The 24993-nt window shown below is 40.1% G+C and overlaps 1 protein-coding gene and 1 long non-coding RNA gene across 2 annotated transcripts in view; one reads left to right on the forward strand and one right to left on the reverse strand.

The window, feature by feature from the left end:
* Positions 1-16021, forward strand: part of mmp24 (matrix metallopeptidase 24) — a 46265-nt gene extending 30244 nt beyond the window's left edge. The window contains exons 6-10 of the mRNA XM_079578336.1: positions 2954-3115; positions 4669-4868; positions 10477-10615; positions 11998-12264; positions 14362-16021. Coding sequence (XP_079434462.1) covers positions 2954-3115; positions 4669-4868; positions 10477-10615; positions 11998-12264; positions 14362-14726 — 1133 coding nt within the window. The 3' untranslated portion in view covers positions 14727-16021. The remainder of the gene's footprint in view (positions 1-2953; positions 3116-4668; positions 4869-10476; positions 10616-11997; positions 12265-14361) is intronic.
* A 5777-nt stretch (positions 16022-21798) lies between these two features.
* On the reverse strand, positions 21799-23162 carry LOC306979368. The gene is made up of 3 exons (XR_013793950.1): positions 22604-23162; positions 21995-22114; positions 21799-21919 (listed from the first exon to the last, which is right to left on the reverse strand). It is a non-coding gene; the product is annotated as an uncharacterized lncRNA (long non-coding RNA).
* Between the last annotated feature and the right edge of the window lie 1831 nt (positions 23163-24993).

Consider the following 24993-nt stretch of genomic DNA (forward strand, 5'->3'; position numbering starts at 1 on the left):
TCGGGAGGTGTTTCAGAAGACGCATATCAAACATCCCGGCAGCAGGCGTCTGGAGGGGCGCACACATGAGGGGTGGCCACAGGAGGTCTACTTTCACTACAGACCTCCCAGGAATTCTCCCCAGATCTCAAAACGAAGCACTGTAAAAATGTGAAGAGAGGGAAGAGGGAAAGACAAGTAGGTGGTTAAATGAATGTAGCTTGTGAGGGGTTTCACAGAGGCTTTCCCAGCGATGTGCCAGTGGTGGGGGATAATATTGGAAGTGTAGAATTTGTTCAGAAATGACTGAGAAGACTTTAACTTTGGGCGTCTAGAAAAGAGCCATTTAAGACTATTATTAAGACTATTATCAACCTGCATGTCTATTGATGCATGGTGTGTGTGCATTTCCATATTGTAAAGACATGCAAACTCAACTTATTGTACTCAGTGACAGTTCCTCATTGGATCGAAGCCTTGTTCTTGTGTTTAGTCATGTTATTATTTTTTTTAGCTCTGTGATACTTAGCTCACGATAATTACAATATCGACTTATCGTTCAATAAATAACAGATCAACAATGTATTTTTGGGCTCTGTACACCACCCCTATTTTTTCTTTGTAAAACCTTTGATTTGATTTTTAGCTGAAGCAAATTGAGTTACATTATATTTCATGTTTATTGCAGGCTTGTGTGTGCTAGGATATAATGATATGTCATTTTTATGCCTGAGAGTTGACAGTATCGAGTATCATTAGAGTCAATAATATCGTTTGTCGCAGTACTTTCCTGCCTCAATACATCGAACTTCAAATTTGTTATTGTGACTGACAGACTTATGTGATTCTGCATTATGTGTTGTAGAGTGTTGCTTACTATTCCAAAGAACCGGCGTTTCACAGCCACCCACATATGAAACAATGAGGACACTCAAACAGCGTGTCGTGGTTGTTTTGTAGGTCAGCCAAGCAAACAAAAGTCGTTGTACAAGCCAGTTTACTTCTACAAATGAAGACTAGATTGGTTTTAAAAAAAACACACACACATTAAATGCCAGAGTGCAAAGTTGTCCAACCCGCTGATGTTTATTTTGGGTTCAACAACAGAAAAGCAAAATCACCAGAGATTTTGTTTTCAACCTCTTAATCCCCACCTTAACCAAGCACATTTTCTCCAGTTCTGCAACACCCAAATCTAAAAGCTTCTCGAGTGGAGCTCACCACCTTTAGGCCAGAGTAACACCTCAATTAAAAAGCTACAGAATTGATCTAAACTGATCGTTATCCTTTTTTTTCCGTTTTGTACTTTTTTGTGTGCATTTTCCTCACATTTGTCGTCACTTTTTTGTGCCTTCCTTGTCACTTTTTCCATCGCCTTTTTGTCATGTTTTTGTCTCATTTTTTGTTGTTGTTTTGAGGCCTTTTCCTTTCAAGAAGCTTTTAGATTAGCGTAAAGCCAAACTGGAGAAAATGTGCTCAGTTCAGGTGGGGGTTTAGAAGAGTTTAGAAGCTGTGATTTGAAGGCCATATCCCCTCAGAGCAGCTGTGTATTTTAGAGCAACACATTATTTGATCTCTTTGTTTACAAATCTAGTTCCGAATTTACTCAGTTCTTGTCACTGTTATGAACAAAAATAAAAAGTTGAATGAAGTTCCTAACAATTAAGAATAGAAAATTGTCTCTTTGCTGCAGACCCTTGAGATTGACAATGTAAAAAGGACTGTGTAAGTATTGTTCTTGGAATAGTTTCTGCCTGACGTGTGTTCCTAAGCTCGACTGGCCACCGAGGTTCCCATCGTCCGACAGAAGATAATGATGTTGTCTAATTAGGTTCAGAAAGAGTCAAAGCAATTACAGAACTGATGGAAAGTATTCACTAAAAGCCGTGCGCCTGTGAGTCATGAAGGACTTTACGGCTTTACATTCAGAAACACAATTAGCCCATACTCAAATTAGCGTTTGTTTTATGGAAATCAGGTGTAGTTAATTTAAAGTGGATACAAAAATACAGAAGGCGATTCAACGTTGCACTGACACACAAAGAAAAGCAGTCATGGTCATACGTTTTTTGAATTCAGATTGATACAGCACAGGAGGGTAATAGTGCAATAACATGACAATTATGGTCAATTACAACACACGCCCAATTCATTCCATGGTGATTAGTCATACCATAACTGTTAATTGCCAGGAAACATGGTTTGTATTTTCTTGAAAACAGGGCTGCATCATCTTAATTTCATTTGAATGTTTACTTTATTTATATATTAATAAATGTACCTGTATTTTGGGCCATAGTTGTAGATGAGGCAGACTTGAAAAGCTTTTGACGACAGTATCAGGCGGTGGATTTAATTTGAAAGTCTGTGCCATTTCCTGTGCTCTTGATAAGCCGTCTGAGTGAAAACATCCAAACAATGACTCATCGTATTAAGGGAGTGCACTGGCGTGTTGAAGTGGGAGCCTATTTTTAAAACTCTTCGCGGTCGCTCGTAAATTATTAACTACCAGCCGTACAAGTTTAGAATCTCGTCTCATAAAAGTGTGATTTTTTTTTTTTGCACTTTTTGCCTCTTTGCAGAAATCTTTAAGTGAGCTGCGGCATTTCGACAGGATCAGGCCGGACTTTCAGCCCAAAGCTCAGGATTTTAAGATTCTTTTGATGTGGATTCGTGTGACACTGCTGACGAGAGCTCTGAATCTCCGGCTTTAGCTCGCTCTCTCCGTGCTTCCGATCACACTCCTTTGGTCTTTTTTATTGTGTCTACACTGGGGAACCTCTGTTGTATTTTTGTAAAACTTTGAACAAAAGTGAAGATACCCAGAGCGCGCTTGATGCTGAGTGTTTCCACGGTGACTTCAAACTATGCTCCATTGAAGCATAGCAATAGAACTTTCTGCCTATTAAACTAATATCAACTATATCTTTTGTGAGAAAAGAGAGAACATAATGTTTGTTGTCTTTGCTTTCAGGTAACGATCTGTTCCTCGTGGCCGTACACGAGCTGGGCCATGCTTTAGGTCTGGAGCACTCCAATGACCCCAGTGCCATCATGGCCCCGTTCTACCAGTACATGGACACGCACAACTTCAAACTGCCTTTGGACGACCTGCAGGGCATTCAGAAGATCTACGGTAAGTCACTGGTGGTTTCATTTGCATTAAAGCAAAGCAGATACTGGCAGCGGATATAATTAGGCGCTGTCCACGGTGCTGAAATGAGAGGATGCACTTTCATTTGAGTTTCATTATACTGTAATCCAATGCAATTCAGTTTTTCAATATTTTTTTTATTCTTATTTTATGGGTATGAATAACTATATATAACTATATATACTATATATTTAAAGACTCACTTGAAAATGCATGGAATACACACAGTAAACCTACATTCAGCAAATGTATTGTATTTAATAGTAGCAGACAGAAAGTCTGATTTCAGATTAGACTTTGACCGGAGGAAAACTCTTCAAGTTGGCCATGAAAGTCAAAACTTGTAACAGCTCCAACCAAAACCCTGACTTGTGCATTATTAATTGTAAAACCCAGAGTGAAACTGAATTATGAAACAGTGTGGCCATGCGTGGCCAACCCTGTGCTGTTTGTGTCTGAGGAGGTGATATAGGAGAATAAAGGCGGGTATGTAAGATTTTTTGTTAGATTTTATCCACAAATACAAAACATTTTAGGTTTGAACTGCTGAGTATCCAATTAGAGAACAGAATCAGCCCAACGTTAAGAAATGTCAGATCTTTTGGTTAAAACCTGTTTTTTGGATCAAATCAATGATTTGGTCCTGAGACCTTCATCAGGCAAATATTTATGAACACTGTCATTTTCCTCCTCTCCTACTGATCTGCAAAGATTAAAAATGGACCTAAAGGGACTCTTTGTCCCTCTCAGGTTCTTGGCTTTGAAACGTTCGCTTGTGTCCACTTATTCAGCTTAAGTTCAGTTGTACAGTAGTTGCAGTTTCTTTTACCTACAAACATTACTGTTGGTTAAATTTACGACACAAAAATGTTGCTTGTTTTGTCACTGTTGTTCCAAATCCATCTGGGAGGCTTTGTTCTTCTGCAGAGAGAATCACAAATGTTTGTCATTTTAGTCAACTTTAAAGTGAACAAAGAGCAGTGAAAGCTTGTCAGCCATGTCTAGTCTCTGTTTTTCACAACAGTCTGTGCTATAGTTCAGACAAATAACACAACAGAGAAACAAAACATGTGACTATAGTAAGTATGGTACTTGATCAAATAAATGCAGTAATTGCTTGTTGAGTCCTATATGTACTGACTCTAATAATATGCATCATGTGAGTAAGATTGTACATGAAAACATATCAAACAGCATATCAAAAAATACTCTTTTCAAAGGTGGGGGCGCTGTCCTTGGTGCTGAAATAAGAGCATTACTGAGCAGTACTCTCAGTTTTAGGACTAAGCCCTCTGTTATTATGAGCACAATACAGTGTGTTATTAATATCACTTTTTTATACATTTACTCCTGAAGCAAACAGTGACATAGTTTTCAGGTGGGAAAAGGTTCAGGTTCTTTAATGAAGTTAAAGTGCAGCTATAAGAGAAAAATATACTGTTTTTTTTTTACTTCTTTTACGTTAATGACTATCACAGGGGAGTCATTTGAAACCATTTTCTCATGTGTAAAGTTACTGTCATTGCTCCCCACAGGTGTGCCTACAGCGATGCTGGAGCCCACCCGCCCATTACCCACGCTGCCCTCTCGGCGCACCCACCCCACCTCTGAACGGAAACGTCCAGCCCGTCCCCACGGCGACCGCCCCGCCCTGCCTGGCAATGGCAAGCCAAACATCTGCGACGGCAACTTCAACACTGTGGCCTTCTTCAGACGAGAAATGTTTGTCTTCAAGGTGAGGTCACAGTCCAGCTTTTTTACAGTATTTACACAGTTTTACTTTCTTCACTACCTCTGCTACATTAATCACTATCTAGAATCATAAAGCAAAATAGACCTTGGGATTGCTTTGTCAAAAAACACCATGATTTCAGAGATTCCTGCCCCAACTCCATAATAATATATTTGAAAATGTAAAATACTGTGTTAGTCACATAAAAGCATCTTTTTATTGTGTTTTCATCCAATGAACAGTCCTTGCTTGTACCCTTAACACAGCGGATTTATATGGTAATGTTCAGTTTATTATGTAACTGTTTCAAGACCCACAAAGCATCCAAACTAGGCAAGAGAGATTTCTCACTGCCTGTTTATTCTTCTTTTTTTTTAAACAATATCATTAGTAACAGCTGCAGCTACACCCAACGGGATATTATTATTTTTTAGCTTTTCGTTATGTGTACACCACACTATTTATTTATGTATTGATTTATTTGTTTTGTTCTTTTAAAAATCTACATCTAAATCTAAAAAAAATATCCAAAATATTGTGCAATATTGTTGAAAAGGGAGATATTGAAGAACATTATCAGTAACCTCCCATACCGATTTTAAGTGGCTAAAACAAACCCAAAGCCTTTGCCTGTGAGAGCGGTGTGAGATGTGTGTGCAGTTAGCGGGCGATTGCCCTTACAGACAGTGACTCATGCGGCTGTGGGCTGCCATATAAAACGCAGCACACCGGGGGATGGAGATAAGCCTTAATTGAACATTAAGTGGAGGACGAGGCTGTGAGTGCTGTGAGAGGGAACATGACAGTCGCTCGCCGCCGCTTCAGCACTGCAGGACATGTCCACCTTGAACATCTGTGCTTTTAGAGCCACATAAAACATAATACAAATCATTGACAATACAAAACGTCTGACTGCAAATAGCTTTGGAATTTGGAGCTATGAATGTGAGTTACAGTGAGCATTTTGAGCGTGGTCAGCTTAATGGTCTTTTTATATATATTCTTTCATTCTCTTTTTTCACCCTCTCAAAATAGTCCACCGCACCACTGCATCTAGACACAACATCAGTCTTTAACGTGGAGGTTAAAGTGCATAGTTTTAGCACAATTATATTAAGCACAATTATATTAAGATTTTGCTCAAGATTGTACCCAGTTTTCTTTAGTTTGGCCGTTTATAGTTTCACTTCCTTATTGGACATTGACAGGAAGTGACACAGATGAAGGCAAGCAATTTTAAACTGTTGCCGCGCCGACCATTTTAAGTCAATACTTTGTTAAGTGGTGACGTCACAGCTCTACTTTCGGATCCACAGATGTGCGAGAAACTACAAAAAACTCTTTAATACCTTCAACAGAGAGTTACTGATCATCTTTATGTATCAGGCCCATTAACCAAAAATGCTTTGCCTACTGCTATAAAAGTAATATTTACCGGTACATCCGGGTTAGCGGAGAAAAATGCTACGGGCGCAGCAGCTACGCTAACCCCGGAAGTAGTGACTTTAGTAAATAATACTTTTTCACCAGGCATTTTTGGCTAATGAGTCTGAGAAATAAGTAAGTTCAGTAACTCTACGCTGAGTTTCAGAAATATTGATGGTTGTTTTTAAGAGTTTTTTATGTTTTTTTCTCGCATATTTGCTGCTAGTACCCTCTGCTAGCGGAAGTTGTGACGTCACACTTAACAAATGTATGAGAAATTGACTCTGTGCTTACCTTCAAATCATAACAACGTCGCCCAAGAAGTGACTTCCTGTTTCGATCCAGCACGCCAAAATAAAAGCACACAGCTCGTCTCATTGATTAGTTCAGCAGGTGCTTGCAACATTACAGGATTATGTTGTTATGATTGGAACTTATGCACAGAGTCAATTAGTGAGTCAAACTTTATCTTCTTCCATGTCACTTCCTGTCAGCAGCTGCAACTGATGTTATCCATCTAAATAAGTCATATATTCAAAAGCATTAAAACCTGTCATATGTACTTTAAGCGTCTAGTCTCTTATCAGCCGCATCTCTCTCTGTGGCAGTCAGACTCAGCCCTGCTTTGCTTATACCGGAAACATCCATGTCATCATTGGGACGTGCAGGGAGGGGTCGTGACAGCAGCTAACTGTTCATACCCAGCTATTTCTGATGGTGTAAAAATACTTTCAGATGATCACTTTACTCGTCTAGACAATTGCACATACAATGAAAATAAACTAAAGCCGCAAGAAGATGTTGACAAGCTCCTCCAATAAATATCAGGCGGTCTGTGTGGACAGTGTTGGATGATGGTGGAACAGGCTGAAAAATCCATGGTGATGCCTGTGATCTTTAAAACTGAATGTTAGAAAAGGTCAGAGCGCGTCTGTCTCTCTGCACGGCCTCCTGTCTGTGTGGTCGGTCTGTTCACACTGATGTGGCACCAAACTACGCAAACATGATAACATGTTATTATATTCTATTTGTAAAAAAAAAAGTGCATTTTTTTTGGGGGGGGGAAATATGATTATGTTGGATGATAAGAAAGTATTATTTCATGAATTTGCAGTTTAGCACAAAGACTACACTGTCTATTTGTAGAAAAGGTTTTGAAGGGTTTATCTGGTCCGGCTAGTATTGGGTTGTTTTTTATTTGAAAACATATTGCCTCTCATCCAAGAAGCTTTCTCGGCTTTCCAGTTCTTCAGGTCGCAAACTGTTCGAGCTATTTTGTGTTGTGTGTAATTTTGACTTAAGTTTATTTATAGGCTAATTTCTTTCCTTTTTTGCTAAAGTTAATTTGCTTGATTTTGCATTCATGCTTATTATTTTCTTGTTTATTATTTCCACAAATTTCAATTTTTATTTTATGTTATTGTTTATTGGTCGCTGGTAGGGGCTAATTTACATAAGTAGGTCAGGTGGTTGGGACGGCAGGCTGTTTTTCCAGTGACAGAGAGTTTGCTTCAATGTGTAAAAAACGCTTTTCTAAGCAATCTTCAAATGAATCCTCAATAGGCTGGACGTACACTTGTATTGGGCTTTACAAGCCTGTCTGTGTAAGCTCTCAGTCGTATAGGAGTTGTCATCTCAGATTTACAAGCCTGTGTTACCAGGTCTCTCAAAGTGCAGTCATTATTATGCAGTCATTATTCATTCACGCCAAAGAATGATGCAAGCGAGACTCTCATTCATTCTGGCCTATTGTACATGTTTTTAGTGGTAGGGGAACCCAGAGTGGAACATGGGGAGAACATGCAAACTCCACACAGAAATGCATCGTCCGGCCGGAGATTGAACCCGGGACCGTCTAGCTGTGCAGCACGAGCGCTAACCGCTGCGCCACCGCGCTGCCTTTTGACCTGGTTTTAGGCAATTGTGACTCGACTTGGACTTGCAGACTTGCACAAGGATTTAATGAACACATCGTATGACTCAAACCTCCCCACATGAACAAACGACTCAGCTTGATTTGAATGCCACAATACGCTAATCTGCTTCTCAGTGTGAACGCAATTTCCCCAGAGCCCCTGCCTTGTCTAGAGTTTATAATGTTCCAGGTACATCTGCAGCAGTTTATTCTCAAGCTGTGCCAAATCTATAAATGTGTCTCTTAATGCTTGTACATGAAGTGCATTAGTATCCCCAGCAGATGCACAGCGATGGTCTCTGAAGTAAGTCTTAAGTGTTTGCATTTGTGAGACATTTACTAAATTGCACTTTACACTAACATACAGTCGGGCTGGGAGAAGCAGCAGCTGTGCTTGTTTGGCCATTTGGGATTTTTACAAAGATAATTCAATCCTACTTGCGCTATACATTTGTGTAGAAGTTGTGCTTTAAAGTAGGGCACTGCCTCCCGAGAAACATGCATGTTGCCTTCAAAGCAGTTTTATTTATATATGTTCCAACACTTACGACAACAATGTGTGTATTGCACACAATACATAACTACTACGCTTGAAAATCCTAGTTTGAAAGTGTCACTGTTGTCTTAACAAGAAATCCGTTGTACTTTACTTTACAGCATAATGTCATGGTAATACAATGGATATGTAGCAAACAAGCTGCTTGTATGTCTTCATACAAGGTTGGGGTCATGGATGATCATATTGCCAAGAAATAGAGCTGACAGATGTGTCCTGTTCTATGAGTAATGATCATAATTATACTTTTACTCACCATGCTTTCCCATCCTATTATCATGTTATTACTGTGCTGCAAAATGCTACAAAAATATCTGGTTTCCACCTTCCTTCTGACATGCAAAAACAAACTCAGTCCTTTCAGTTGAGGCCAAGGTTGTGTCGAGACATAGAAAGGTGCTTAGAGCCAGTGGACTTCTTAAAAGAGCCACTCATTATGGGATGTTTCCTCTCAGAGGAACACTCCAGTCTTCTATGAGTCATCACTGAATTTTTTTCTGCTCTGGTTCAGACAGACATTAGCGGTCTGTGAATTGTGCTTGATAATTGCTAATGAAAAACATTTAATTTCTTTGTGTTGGCGACACTGAAATGGTGCTATCCACTGTATAAAGCAAACCAGTTCATTTAGGGATGACAACCTGCCGACCTTATTTTCTAAATAAGAGGTTGGTTTGAGGTTACAGAAATCCTTACTGTTCTGTCACAGTAAGCGACAATAAGCATATCTGATTAAATTATGTTACTTTTCTTCATTTATTAGTTTGGGACAGAGCATGTAGATGATCACAAATTGGACATGCATGTAAACACTCCGCGCCATAAACTTGTGTTGGTGTTGTGATGACAGGGAGTCTTTTGTTTGCTCAAAGAGATGTGTGCTTTTAATAAGGTACTACTTCAAAGACAAGTGAGCGGACATGGACACTGCTGACTTGCTGCACACTGACGTTATCATTACTGTAGTAAGTTATTTGGAGCTGGTGGACTAAAATAATGCACAGACTAAAAATAATGCACAGGACTTAGTGTATGAGTTATTTGTGTCTGTCTGTGTGTGTCTTTGCACCTGTTTGGGAGCGCTGTATAATGGCGTGTATTCAGTGGGGACGATGCTTGGCTGTGTCCTAGATTCACTGAAGCCAAATGATAATGAGGGAAGATTGATGCTTGCCTTGCGCTCCTCCCTCCTCTGCCTCTGCCCCAGACACAGTCACACCCTTTTTGTCCTTCATTTAACATGCATCATCACTCTTCTTCTTATCGCTGCCTCTGCTCAGGGCCCAGTGCTGCTCGGGTGCTCCTGTACCCTCATTTGTTTGGGTTCTTTACGCCCACCCCACTTTTCTCCTTTTGAGTAAACAACACAGAACATCTACGGCTACACTTGTGATCGCACTCAAACTTGAATGGCTACAACTTCCATAATTAATATTAGCCAAATTATTTCATTTCCGTGGATTCTTATGTAAAAGAAACTTCGAACTGTGCTAAAATAACTTAACATAAAGAAATGAGTAAAGGATGTAATGATAATGTTTACAGTACACCTCAGCATACTTTCATTCGTACCTTTGAGCATGCTTCAGCTGAGGCTGCTTTTCTTTACCAGAAACCAGGAATAGCTCCTGCACATCAGTCATAAAATAACAATGCTGCTACAAAGGGATCCAGGTGTATTTTAAAACTATAACTGCATTATAACTTCCTCTCAGGACCGATGGTTTTGGCGTCTCAGAAACAACAAGGTGCAGGAAGGTTACCCAATGCAGATCGACCAGTTCTGGAAGGGCCTACCACCTCGCATTGATGCTGCATATGAGAGATCGGATGGAAAATTTGTCTTCTTTAAAGGTAATAAACCATTGCACCAGTAATTAGTCGCTTCAAGAAAATGGGGCTAAACATTGAGCAGTAAACAGTGTGTGAACAGATGGAAGAAGGTGCTACACATGAGTAACAGGCTGCGTCATGTACACAGAGAAGAACATTAGTCTTCATTGTGCGAGAGGCGCACGGCTATCACCTCAGCGCCTCTCCAAATGTTTCTATTGAGTCACGCCGCCTGAGAACAATGATGCTCTTTTAACTTCAGTACAGTGCAGCACATTTTTATTGTTGGAGCTTTTGTTGTTAGCTTGACTGTAGGGCCTTACCGCAAGGATCTGATTTTTCATTTACCCAGACAGATCCGCACAGGCTGCAAATGCTCACCAATTTATGAGCACCACAGTGACATTTCAGACCTATAACGAACAAGTCCTGGGTTTATTTTTGTGTAGTTTCAGATTTCTCCATTGTTTAAATGGAGCAAGAATCAGAACTGGGGGCGGTCGAAGGCAGGTGCCTCGACGTCCCGGTCCCGATAATTAAATTAAACAATGTGGAATTGTGTGTATTTGATTATTTCTTTCAATGATGTGCAAAGTAGATACAGAGAAAATGATGAGTTCTAGAGACAGAGGAATATAGTTAGTTTCAACAATATAACTAACCTATTATGTCATCATGCTTCAATATTCATATTAAAGCACATGCCTCATTTTTAATGAAGTAATTGTTTCCTCACTTTCTCACTGATGATATTTGCTAAGGTCTGCAAAGCTATTAAAGTCTTCCATCTGCTCAAATGTTATGAGAGTGTTCTTACTCGCACTAGCCACTCCCTGTCTTCAAATGATATTTAATTAAGTGTGAAATAGAGAATGGCAAGGCAGCGGGGGGCAGCCAGGCTCGCACATCTACAGAGCTGGTTTATCCCCAGCGTGTTGAAGACATGGATGTGTTTTTGTAACTACTGCCACTAATAATGTTACTTCTCACATAGTAGTAGTATACATATTAGTGTGAAGCCCATAACTCTAGCCAGTTATTGTCAAAGCTCCAACTATTTCATGAAAATCAGACCGCATTTATGATAAAAGATGGTTGAATCCATGTATTTTTTAAAAGCTATGTTATTCTGACAGTGTATTGAGGTGTTCAGTTTAGCTCTGGCAGCCAGCAGACTTTTGCAAATCCTGTGAACAATTCTTTCAAAGACTGGCAGAAAAATCAGCCTTGGGCCACAGAACACTTTTGATAAGACTTTTGCATGATTTAAACATTAACCACAATATAATCTCTCATAAATAATCCAAGGTAAGAATCACTTGAGGGCTTGTTTGAAGGCAAAGTTAGTGAGTAACTTCAAGAGCTTGTTTCAAAAGTTTTTCTTCTGTTGCTTTCCCCCCCAGGTGATAAGTACTGGGTTTTTAAGGAGGTCACAGCGGAGCCAGGATACCCCCACAGCCTGGTGGAGTTGGGCAGCTGTCTCCCCAAAGATGGCATTGATACCGCCCTGCGGTGGGAACCAGTGGGCAAAACCTACTTCTTTAAAGGAGACCAGTACTGGCGCTACAATGAGGAGAAGAGAACTGCAGACCCAGGGTACCCCAAACCAATCACAGTGTGGAAGGGGATACCCAGCTCACCACAAGGAGCCTTCATCAGCAAGGAAGGATGTAAGCACTCTCTTTGTGTAGAACATTGAAAAGGGGTTTTGTCTTTGTGAGCCCGAACGCGTGCCAGTACATTTGACCTATCCTTTAATGCCATTCGGGCAATCTTTCTGCTGCAATGGAGAAAGGTTTCCAGAGTGCCTACTGCCATGAAACCAGAGGGCTCAGAGAAAACTCAACCAGACATGGAGAAACCCAGCCAAGACCTTTTTGATGTCTTTTGTACCTGCACATGTATTTCCACAATTACTTTAAGAGGTTCTTTCAGTGGCTCTGAAAGAACCTGAAAGAAATTTTCATTTCCAACAGCAAAATCATTTCAAAGAAACATCTGTCTGCTATATATCCACAGTCGTATTATTACTACTGCTGAAATTAAAGCTTGTTTATCACAAGTGTACAGTACCAGACCTGATAGCACATAATTTTCAAACTGTAGAATAGGTGCCACTCAGGAGTCTCACTTTCATTTAGTTTAGTGTTTTTCCCCTCATTACTTTGTTGGACTTTTGTGTTTTTCTTCAAAACGCTCTGGGCAAAGCCACTGCAGTGTCATCACTCTCCATCATCACTTGTGCTTGTCGCTCTTTGACCTCTACAACTTGTGGCTGGCTCTGAGGGTGCCACTAACGCCTGCCCTCCATCACCATGTGTGCATTCGTGTCCGTGTGCGTTTATGTGCACGGGCCTGCGTGTATGTGGTGACATGGGCACTGAGGCGTGCTGGTATTTTGGTGTGAGATGAGAAGTTTCCCTTTAGGGAGTTTGGAAGCGCCAGACGAATGTGTGTTGTTAGTGAGCTGCTGTGGAGGTGATGGAGCAAACATAAACGCAGACATTGGAATGGCATCATGGGGCTGCGCACTGTGTGTCACAAATACTGGTTTGTGTGTCGGCAAGCTGTTTGCGCATGATATTTTAAAACTCTTGGTGGCTGTCAGTGCTCTACAAATGTATGTGTGTCACAGTGGAAAAAGGCTGACTGCCAGCTCCTCAAGGTTCAGACGAAGTTCACATTCCTATTAGCAAACCAAAATGTCGAGTGATTATTAATTAAAATATTACTTAACCTCTTAACCCCCGCCTGAACCAAGGACGTTTAGTTTGGCAGGACACAATTTTAAAAGCTTCTTGAAACATGTGACAAAATAACAAGGATGAAAAAGCGACAAAAAAAGAGTAAAAAAAGCGATGAAAGAGTGACAAAAACGTGCCGGAAAAGCAACAATAGCAAAGTAAAAAAGCGACGAAAACGTGATGAAAACATGACAGAAAAGCAAAGGAAAAAAGTGACGAAAAAGCCACAAAAGAGTGACAAAAACACAACAAAAAAGTGACAAAGAAGCAGCACAGAAGCAATATAAGAGCGACAAAAGCATGCCTGTAATGGCAGTATACACCACGCATACTGACACTGTGGCTGCTAAAATGAAAGGTTCCCAGACACGTGTTCCATTTCTATAAACGTATTTATTTGGCTCAAAAACCCAATATCCACATCCACATGTGACACGGCACCTGGTTACATAAGACCACGCCTTATATAGGCCCAGGGAGGAAAAAGAGACACAGTGCCATATAGAGGCAGGGGGTAAAATAACAGTGACAAATCATAAATAGCTCCTACAATGAGAAAAGCAGCAATAGCACAATCAAAAAGTGACAGAAGAGAAGCAACAAAAAACCCAGACAAAAACGCTTTAAAAATGTGACAAAAACCTGGCGTCAAAGCGAAAAAAAAAAAGTTAGGATCACTTTTGTAGGCCTTAGCTTTCAAATGAGGTGTTACACTGTTGCTCTCCAGTCAAGAAGCTTTTAGATTTGGGTAAAGCTGAACTGGAGGTAACGCACTTGGTTAAGGTGGGGGTTGATAGACACATTGAGTTGCCTTGGGTACAGTATGAAAGGCGCTTGGTGTAAATAAACACGCCTTGCCTAATATGTCAAATCTTTCCAACATCATGTGTGCTAACTTTCATCATACTATCTAACAATAGACTTGATAAATACAATATGTTTGCTGATGTTTCACTGACAGGAAATATTTATATATCGATTTTGTTTTTAAACTAAACGATTCCCTGTTTTTTCTCCCCCCAGACTACACTTACTTCTACAAAGGCAAAGACTACTGGAAGTTTGACAACCAGAAGCTCACAGTGGAGCCTGGATACCCCAAGTCCATTTTGCGGGACTGGATGGGCTGCGACCAGTCGGATATTGAGCGCTCGGGGGGGAGTGGCAACCGCGGAGACCGGCAACTGCCTCTGGATGATGTGGACATTATGGTAACCATCAACGACGTCCCGACAACAGTCAATGCCATCGCCGTGGTGATCCCCTGCATCCTGTCCCTGTGCATCTTGGTCCTGGTTTACACCATCTTTCAGTTCAAAAACAAAGGCGTCCAACAGAACACGATGACACCGCAGTACTACAAGTATCCAGTGCAGGAGTGGGTATGACAGGCCACCGCTCTTCCCTGTGATGCGCTGACCAAAATAAAGGTGGTTGTCTTGGGTTTTTTGCCAGCTGAATTTGGCTAGAAGGCAGAAAACGCAAGCTTATACAATGGAACCTCAAAGCTTAAACACACTACTGTTACTAGTGGTAAACGTTAAAAGAACTTGTGCCTGTTTTGTGCCACAAAGAAACTTTGCTTTTGCCAGGATTTCCATTATCCCTGGTCAGATACACAGACAGCGATTAGTTGAACAGTGCGAGAGTTTGGGGACAATGTTACAAAAAGAAAAGAAAAAGGAGTCCAAAACTGTTTTTATTTTCTATGCTGGACAATGACGATTTCTTCTGGGACCTACAACATGTGACTTTTCTTCTCAGTGAAAAATACAAAAAAGCAAAATCAAGCCAGACACCTTCAAGTTTGTCTAACTAATGCTTGTGTGCGCGAGCTACTAAAATAATATTCTAAATCTTTTTTGAAACACTAAACTTGAAAATAAATAGTAGGTAGAAAGGCCATAACTGAACAAACAATGCAGGGGTCTTTTGGATCAGACATTTAAGTTAGTCAAAGAGGACCTTTTCCGCTCTCTTTCACACACATTACCTTCATATGAACAAATGAATGGAAAATCTTGTCAAAACAGTTGAAACTAAACATACTTGCCTTACCTTATTTTGTCAATAATTTTACCAGTCACTAGTCTTGTGTATACAGTATTACTAGAAGCGGACCTGATAGGTGTGCAGTGAAATAGGTTTTGAAGCAAGATTTCGAAGTGTTTAAAGGCCTTGTACAATAACTTTTAGAGAACATGGAGTTGAGACTGCGCGACACAAGAGACTGAATAAGGTGAGAGGAGTATGTACATCGACTCTGTATTAGTATTCTGGCAACGCTACAACATCGACGTCGCTTAATGAAGTACCTCTGTTCACAAGGCTCTAATAGGCACCACTCTGGCCTGCACATCCTTCTGCTGTAATTCCAGTGTCCCCCTTTTGTTTGTTCTTTTTCTTTTCAATTTATCTGGCCCTCCCTCTCCCATATGTACCAGGTCTGCTGAGCCCTTATCCTCTGTCTTTTATCTTAAAGTCTGCTGATCAGCCTCCTGTCTTTCGAAGCCAACAGCCACCGTTTGTGTATGCTTTACTTAAACACAAAAAAAGGCTCAACTGTAAAGTGGATAAGGTCAGAGTGTAGCAGATTTTGATTTATTTATGTATTTATTTGTTGTTAATTTGGTCGGGACAGTGCATGTTAATGAACACACATGATTCTCGTGCATGTAAACATGCCACGCCGCATTGTAGCCACGGGCTAATTTCCATCTGCTGTCCCCCGCTCAAACACACTCTCACTCAACCTGGGCTATTGTGCATGTGTTGCAGTTAGCTACTTGTGTTCTTGCTCCATTAACAGTGTGTGAACTAGGGACTGTGTTTGGTCCTTCATTGTCCATGTCTTAAAGGGAGTTATGCTAAATCTTTTAAATATGTTACAATGTATGTTGAGTTGTGTTTTGAGCCACTTGCGCATGTTTCACTAATCTTTGAATCTTCCACAGTGACTATTACTAACGCAGCAGTGGCAGGAGAGGGCGTACAGTTCCCCTCCCGTTTAGCCCGAGCCTGTAACCAGGAAGTGTTACAATCTCTGGCAAAGCTTGTCCCCACATTGCAGAGCACCTACAGGCAAAAGTCTCTGCCGAAGCTTTACTACTACTAAGCTACACGGAGCAGCCTACAATAAATGCGTAGTGAAGGAGGGCAAGGGGAGCAGGAAGTGTAACATAGCGATCAAGATTTATTTGAAATTATTACCAAAAACCTGTGAAAAGCATAATGCCTCCTCTTTAGAAATTGCTGTGACTGGTCACTCAAAGTGAATTGAATAATGTGGACCGTTGCCATAACATTTGAGGGGGAAAAAACAATATTCTATCTTTTCAAGAGTGCTTAAAATGCCCTGTGTCATTTTTCTGACAAGCTGTCAATTACAACAGGTCATAAAAGTTCTTCTGGAAAAGTGCTTGCAAAACAGCAGCATGATTGGAGCATAAAGAGTGCTTTGTTTAAACACACTGGCTCCTCATTTAAATCTCATTAACTCACAAATGACTCATAATGGTTCATTTGCCGGCCATTTAACCACCCAGAAGCGTGTTGGATTTTCCCATTTATGACCCCACACCCCGGGCTAAAAATCACAGTTTTTAGGAATATTCCCTGCAACTGAGTCACTTCCTGTTAAGATCTTCAGTAATGATATTCAAGCAAAGCAATGGCACTGCAATTTCTTACTTACTATGTTTAAAGTAATTTGTTCCAGTCCTACTTACTACATAATTATACTGTCTTTCCAAGTTCACTTTATTCATATAAGAGTCCAAAGTAGCTCTCTGCATCTCTTCCTCCAATTGTCCCCAGTCCCATTCACTCTACTTTGAACCTTATTCACTGAGCGCCCTGTCCTGCAGTAATTGAATGTGTTCTTGGCGCATATCCGTGCAATTACTTGCCGCTGTCATGAGCCGTTCAGCGCACGCAGCATTCAGCACAAATCGATGCCGTTCAATATCCTGCAGCGCTATTTGGACACGGTGGAAAAACGCGCATTTGTTCTTTGAGGCAGGGCAATAAACACAAAACAAGACATTGCACTCTGGGTACTTTTGTGAAAATCCACAGTTCAGAGTATTGTAAAGAAGTTTAGGCTTCGCTTATGAATGCATGAATAACATTAATCTAAAACCTATTGGAAGCTACAGTCATGTTTGCTCAGCGTGTTTGTGGGCAGGGCATAGATCAATACAAGTGAATTGGACATTACCAATCACCCACAAGGACAAGGGCAGTTTTTGCTTATTGGCATGCGGTAGAGTAAGGACTTAACTTAGTATAAGACAGTGAATGAAGGACACACACCAAATAGATCGACACAAAATTATGGCACATTTTGCCTGCAGTTGATTGGCTGAAGCCATGATGGAAGGGAGATTCCAAAGGAGACTTTCATCTGTTTGTCAATCTTTACTTTGCACTAATGTCATAAGTTTGTGATGGAACATTACTTGAATGGCCATCATAAGGTTGTGCAGTTGTGGCTAAAATAAGCCAATATAGTCCATGGCCACTGTGTTATTATTTACAGTCTTCCCTAATATTTACTAGAACTTAGTTCTACTCAATTTGTGAATCCAGTTAGGTGCCCTTTGTACTAAAGGTTGTTCTTATTTAGCAGAAGACGGTGGCAATTATAACCTTTACTTGTTCAGTTGTCAGCGGTATAATTGCAATATTTTCTAGGTAGGACTAGAGCCTGTGTCTGTAATGAAGTGTTTCAAGTTGGCTGTCAGTCCTGTGTTCTGTTGTGCTGTAAATTAAGAGGAGGGAGAGTGGAGTTTGCCCAAGAGGTCACTGAGCTAAGAGAGTGGCCAACCCACTAAAACATGCACGGCACACCTAATGATAAGAACATATCATAACATTCATATTCATGTTGTTGCTCTTCAGCAAACATTGAGAAGGAAATCTCTTACCGCTGAGTCACACCAGAATTTATGGAAATTAACTTTCAACAAAAGAATGCAAAACGTTACTTTGGCCAATGTAAGACACAATTAGGATGTGGTCATTTTCAGTTAGTATAGGAATATAAAAATTAATTATAAGAAACGTTATTATTATAAGAGACGTTATTGTTGCTAACCAATGATGTTATTGGTTTTGTGTTCATTTATGCATAAACATGGAGAAAAGTGCCTAGCTACTGTACTTCATTCAAATGTTTATCCAAAGTGTGGTATTGTGGCTTCTTCTTTTTGTTCACATTGCTGTTACTATCACAACAACGGATGAATTGTGGATAATATTAAGAGGAACTGATAGACTAATTGAAAGAAACAGTACAAAATAGTACCTTCCTGTCATTTAATGAACTGAAAGGTTGTATATATAGTATTTACTGAGTATAACAGTGAAACAACAGTTTACAAGCTGTGCATTTAAGCAGATGTATAGGCTTATGTGTGAAATGGAAGAAAGCTACTAGAAGTAAACATGGCATTACTCATATCATATAACACCAAATCCTTCCTTTTTACGGTGATCAACCGTAAAAAGGAAGGATTTTATAATCAACTCAGACAATTAACAATGATTTCCAGGAATGTCCAGGAAGCATCTTTGCCAGAAAAAAACACACAAAAAACAAGGCAAAACTCATGGATACTTTAAGGCCCACCTACAGTGATTATCTTAGCTGGAGAATGGCCTATTTTTCATTTATTTCTTTATTTATGGCTATTGAGTGCAAAAGGTCCTCTGTAAATATACCTCTTCTAATGATTGTTCACTGACCTGGCACTGAGTTTTCAACACGGTCAGATTCATGTGTTTTTTTCTTTTATTGTTTAAATTCCTCCCAATAGTCATTCTTCGGTCATTGGGATGAAGACACTGGACAGGTGCTGGTACCTCTGCTTTATACTGGGTCTGCTGACGGCGTGTAGTGACTTTGGACAACAGTGAGATGCCTTTAAGGGTAGACTTAGTTATTTGTATTTCCACTCTCGAACCGGAGGACGCTGCCCGAGATGATGCTTGTCAATGGAGAAGAAGCGAGAGGCTCATTAAGATTTAGTTCCAAAATGTTTACAAGCACATGTGGATGAATGACCATATGTATAAACTTAAATGGGGGGACGCGGTGACGTTTATAGGCTACACAAACATGCTTTTATTGTGAACAAACGTGCTGTCCCATCTCTGGCAAAGTTCACTGTGAGTTTGGGGTTCTGTGGCTAAGTCTTCCTTTAACTTGCCTGTTGTTGCCTTTCGTTTCTAATCCTCTCTTTTCATAAGCAAAAGAATTACATAGTAACCTGTTGGTGATTAAAACATATCAAAAGGTAGTCTGGTTCGATTTTTTGAAATAACAGATTTACTGAAGTCCTTCGGGGAATATCATGACTATGGCTAGTACTTTTAGAAGACTTTATCTGCTATAGCTTTAAGATAATCCTTTTTTTCTGTAAATACAGTTTGGATTTTGACCGTTTTTGGATTAAATGAGTTGATTATAAAATTTGAAAAATAGACATATAAAAAAAAAATACTGAATTGATCCATGACACTCTGCAAAATGATGCACTTTTTTGTTTTTATGTTTATGTTTTTTAGATTTCTCATGCTAATATTGAGAACAAATTGAATATTTTTTATTTGTGCTGTATTCAGTCTTATTTACCATTTCTTCTTTGCACATGTTTTTATGACAAAGCTTATGACAGAGGCATGTTTACGTTCATAACTTGAAAACATATTTTATTGCAGTTTTAAATATACAATGTTTTACTATTTAAATGCTAATGAGAAAAACGTTTATATATTTTGTTTGGTTTGTCCCACACCAATTATTTACAGATAACACTATGTTCTGTTAACAATGAAATGTCAATAAAAGTGAAAACTTCCTTGTCGTACAATACTGCTGTCTTTATTTCACTCAGCTCCTCTTAAAGTAAAGGGACTATACAGAGTTTAAAAATGTTAAAACTAAGTATTTTCCTCCCCTACATGTTCCAGCAATGTCCTAATGTGTAGAATGAGCTCAGACCTGTTCACCACAACTGCCTCTAAAATCCTGCACTGTCACTCAAAAAGGTGTTAATTTGGGTCCGAAGTGCAGTCATGCACCAGCTTAATATAGAACCTGCAGTTACGCATACGACCTGAGGTGGCAGTAGTGAGTATAAAATAACCAACTTGCATCTAGCCCAGCGTTGTCAAACATACAGAGATGATTCAAACCGGCCCCTGCCCTGTAGAGCATAAATTCCAGAGTATGTCAAAAAAAAAAAAGGAAGCCCATTCCTGTGCGGAGTTATGATTTTTTAAAGAATGACCATAATGCTCATTCTAGCCACTAGGGGGCATTACATTTTAAAAAAAAGGAAAGAGTTCCACACGTGTCCAGCAGAGGGCACTGACATAATAAGAGATCAGGATATGAACGACACATTATATAGCCACGTGGTAAGATAAGATAAGATAAGATGGTACTTTATTGATCTCACAGATGGAGAAATGGACAGTCTGCCCCAGGGCGGCTGTGGCTTTAATAACAGCATACCACCACTGAGTGTGGCGTGAATGAATAATGGCTACTATGTAGTACTTTGAGGAACTTGTGACACAGGCTTGTAAAGTGCAATACAAGTGTAAGACGTTGTTATTAATGAAGCTATAGTCAAGTTGGGGCTTTGACCAAATCACAGCTTATTATTATTATTCATTTATTGGAAACATGCAGCCCGCGACCCGCCGTGGGAGCTGAATTTCGGCCCGCAACCCAAAATGAGTTTGACACCCCTGATCTAGCCCCTTTAAGCACTGTATTTGGCACGTTTACATTGGACAATATGCCATACAGAGATGCAGTATTTGACTCCATAACTCTCCACGACCATTTCCAGGTTGGGCTGCATGTGCGAGATTATGGGCAGTATAAATCCAGGAGACATGCCTAATAAATCTGCCTGGCGATCTGCTGCAATAACCCTTTAGGGATATACAACTCCTCCGCTGCTGATGCGCAATATGTTCATCCAGCTGCTCAATCACACCTTTATCGTTTCAGGGGCATTTTCTGTGTCCATTTAAATGTTCAATATAGTTGAACAGATCACTAGGTCATGCTCATTTAATCACATGGCTAAATTGCTACTGTGTTTCTGGTTTGCACTACCACAACAAAATGTTCATGGTATTTTGCGCTTTATAATTGATTTGTGACTAAAAGGATCAATAAATGATTTTCTTGATTATAAGTTATAAGTCATGGGTTTACTTAAATCAAGAATCCATACTTGCTAACGGTATTTCATCAGTTGTATGATGATGATGACACAATATGGCGACTGCATCGAAGCTTTGAGAGGCCATGCTATACTGTTAATTGAATCTTTCACTTCAGTTTACTCCAAACAATAAGCACAATAAGCACAACAATAAACTCATTACCCGTTACATACATGGCTGTGAGTCTTATTATAATAGAAGAATAAAAGTAGAAAGTCCATCTCGTCTACAATTCCATGCTTCAGTACCAGTTTGTGCATGTAATCATGAAGCTCATATTGTCCACCTTCTTGTTTCCCATCTTGCACTGGGACAGATCTCCACAGCATGTCTCTGCTAGAAGAAAGGTTCTGATTTCAAGTTCTTCATACTTTCATTGTTCAGTAAAGAATGTGCCGCTCCACACGTGCATACCTTCAGCAGGCTGTGTACTGTCAGCGCTGTCAAGCTTCTCAGGACTTTCTTCCTTCTTCTCCTTGTCTTTGTTCTCAACAATCTGGTTTTCTTCCATCATCAAAACAGAGTCCTGCAAATACAGGCAAAACATTCAGCATACCTAGAGATTGGATAAGAGAGACAACTTTAAATTTGTCCATAAAGGATCTCCCTTTAGATTCAACTCAACTCTATTCTGGACTCAAAGTCCATTATCGACAGAGGAACACAATAAAATTCATCCATTATGTGATTTTTTTTTTTTAAACCATAAAATTAAAACACATTAATACTCGATACATAAACTAATCAACATAATGACCACATACAGGTAATATACATAAAATCAACAGGAGCGCAAATGGGTTAAACTCATTTTCCCCACAGTTTTAATTATAACTCTGCAACTTTAGCAACTGGAAATGCTGTATATATATATTTTATGTAGCACGTGAACCATTATCGTGTGTGTGTGCGTACTTGTGATGTGTGTCTGGGTGTGCGTGTGTGGAACATAGCGATACGGAGCAGAAAATGAGAAGAGATGGGACAGAGGGAGAGAGGATGGTATCAGCCCCGCCTCTGACTATCTGGTCGGACATCTTTAATCCTGTCCAGACTGATGCGTCTGGGACACCAATCCAATCAGACAATACACTATCACCTTAGTGGAGATGAGCCATGGGATCAACGTACACCTTATAGTTGCCTGTAACTCATAGCTTTCTTATGGACAGTAATGCACACTGAACAGCGGCCTATGGTTTCCAGTGTTTTGGTTACATTTCCAAATGCATGCATCTGAATTAAGCTATTAATAAACTAATGTAAATATATCTTGCTTTTCAGCAAGTATTTTATTCAATGGTTTCTTCAGACAAAACCCACAGAGAAACAGGAAGAGTTTCCTTTCTCCGAGGACACCATGAGACCTGGTATGACCCGACTGTGCACCGGCAGGCTCCAATGCTCCTTCAACCCCATTACTCCCTCCATCCCTGTCCTGCTCCTGTGAGAATGGACATCAAGAATGAAGCTTTTCATTCCTATTTAGAAATCCACATAAATGAAACTTCAAGTGGATATAAATCAGGCACGAAATTACTTTGCAAATTGGGTGTTAATGAACAGGTTTCAAGTTTGAAACCAATGTGAACACACATGCGTCATGAGTGCAGCTAATAATCTTCCTTGGCGAGACCATTGCATAGTAGAGCTAAATGTAGTGGTTGTGGGATAATTATAGCGTAAAAACATGAAAGCAGACTTAATAGGAAAAACACAATCAAATTGATTGTCAGATTAACTTCAATATTATTATGCAAAATGTATGGTTAAAGAAGATGAACAGCATAGATGGTGCATGTATATAATGACACCTTTAGGAAGCTATTGGACATTTCTAAAGTGGTGCAACAGCGCAACCAACCAAACATGCAAATCTGTATTACCCGACAAGTGCGAGTACTGCATTCATACAGTTTAATTCGCTACATCACTGTAATAGCCTACCTACCTACATACATACAGTACATGTACAGATGAGTGAACCATAGGGCGAATATAATATAATCAATAGTCTTCGGACAGGCCGATAAATATGGATGATGTTGGGAACAACATTTTAGGCTCACTGCTGCTGACCCAGGATTTCTAGAAAGCAGTTTTGTAGAACATGGACATGGACAAAGTTCACTTCTCCGTGGTCACTGAGTCTGGCTGAAACAGTAGACACTACACACTTGCATATTAAATCAACATTCCACCTACGGAGCCACTGAGCACATGAGAGAATTTAATTTTAGCCCACCTAGTCGACCTGAGTCGACCCCACTTAACCTAAACGAGACCCAACCGTCTCTCGGCTGCTGGTTCCGAAGCAAAGCGGAAAAGGATCATGGCTGACTTGAAAGATTATTAAAGCCCATGCAGAATAAGAGGAGTCACTTTGTGGGCCTATCCCATAGATCTAATACAAAAGTATATAAACCTATCCAGTAGTCTGGGCAAGCGAGAGATACTTCTTGTTTCCTGAGCCTATCTTTGGTTGCCCCTCACAGCTCCTCCTTCTGAGCAGACGTCAAGTGGGCGGAGCTACAAATTGTCAACAAAAATGACGTCATAGGAGAGTTCGCTGTGATTGGCTCAGAGTGAGAATCCAGCAGGAGGACAGAGGGCAGGGTGTCTGCAGTTGCTATGCAGGCTCTTCAATAAAACAGAGGACAGATTGATTTTCGTTTTGTTTTTCCTCATGTGTTTTGGCAGTTTAGGTTCATTTATTTATTTTTATTTCATTAGTTTCATTTTTATTTTGAAATTGCAGGGGGCCATATTCAGCATCAGGCGAATTCAGCTCTGACAAAACCAATCAGATGCGTTCCTGTTGTGTTTTTACTAAAGTACAGCATAGTTTCCATCAGTGAGAGTTTGAGAGATGGACATGAATCTCCCCCATCAACGGCCAAGAGTCTGAAATAGTTGACTGGCTGCAACAAGTAAAATCTTTTGCGATACATTGTGAAACCCTTATAGACAAATGGTTGGCTGTCAGCTGAAGATATTTATGGGAGAGACGAACAGGAGGACATTGAGTAAACACATCCTGCCCACCCACTGGATTGTGAGGTAGAGGGGTTAATTCTCCCCTCTGTTAATTAAACAGACTCATAATGGTCCATTGTCACAGTGACCGGTACAGCAAATCCATACCATGTTCAACACAGCTGTGCAACAACTGCCTCACTCAGAGATAGATTGTCAGTTGCTTGGGCAGGCTACACTAGAGTACATAAGCTTCATGGGTTTCACTTGCACATGTATTTCACTTGTTCAACAATGCTTGTGTTGAATGATCATCTCAATCCTCTCTAACTGACTGGGCGTACTCTGCCCATATTACACAATCCTCAAACCGCTAACGCTTTGCCATAAAAAAAAAAAAAGTAACTCACATGAGTCCATTAAAAGGTT

The sequence above is a fragment of the Gobius niger genome (genome assembly GCF_951799975.1).
Source record: "Gobius niger genome assembly, chromosome: 20".
In the NCBI taxonomy this organism is placed as follows: Eukaryota; Metazoa; Chordata; class Actinopteri; order Gobiiformes; family Gobiidae; genus Gobius; species Gobius niger.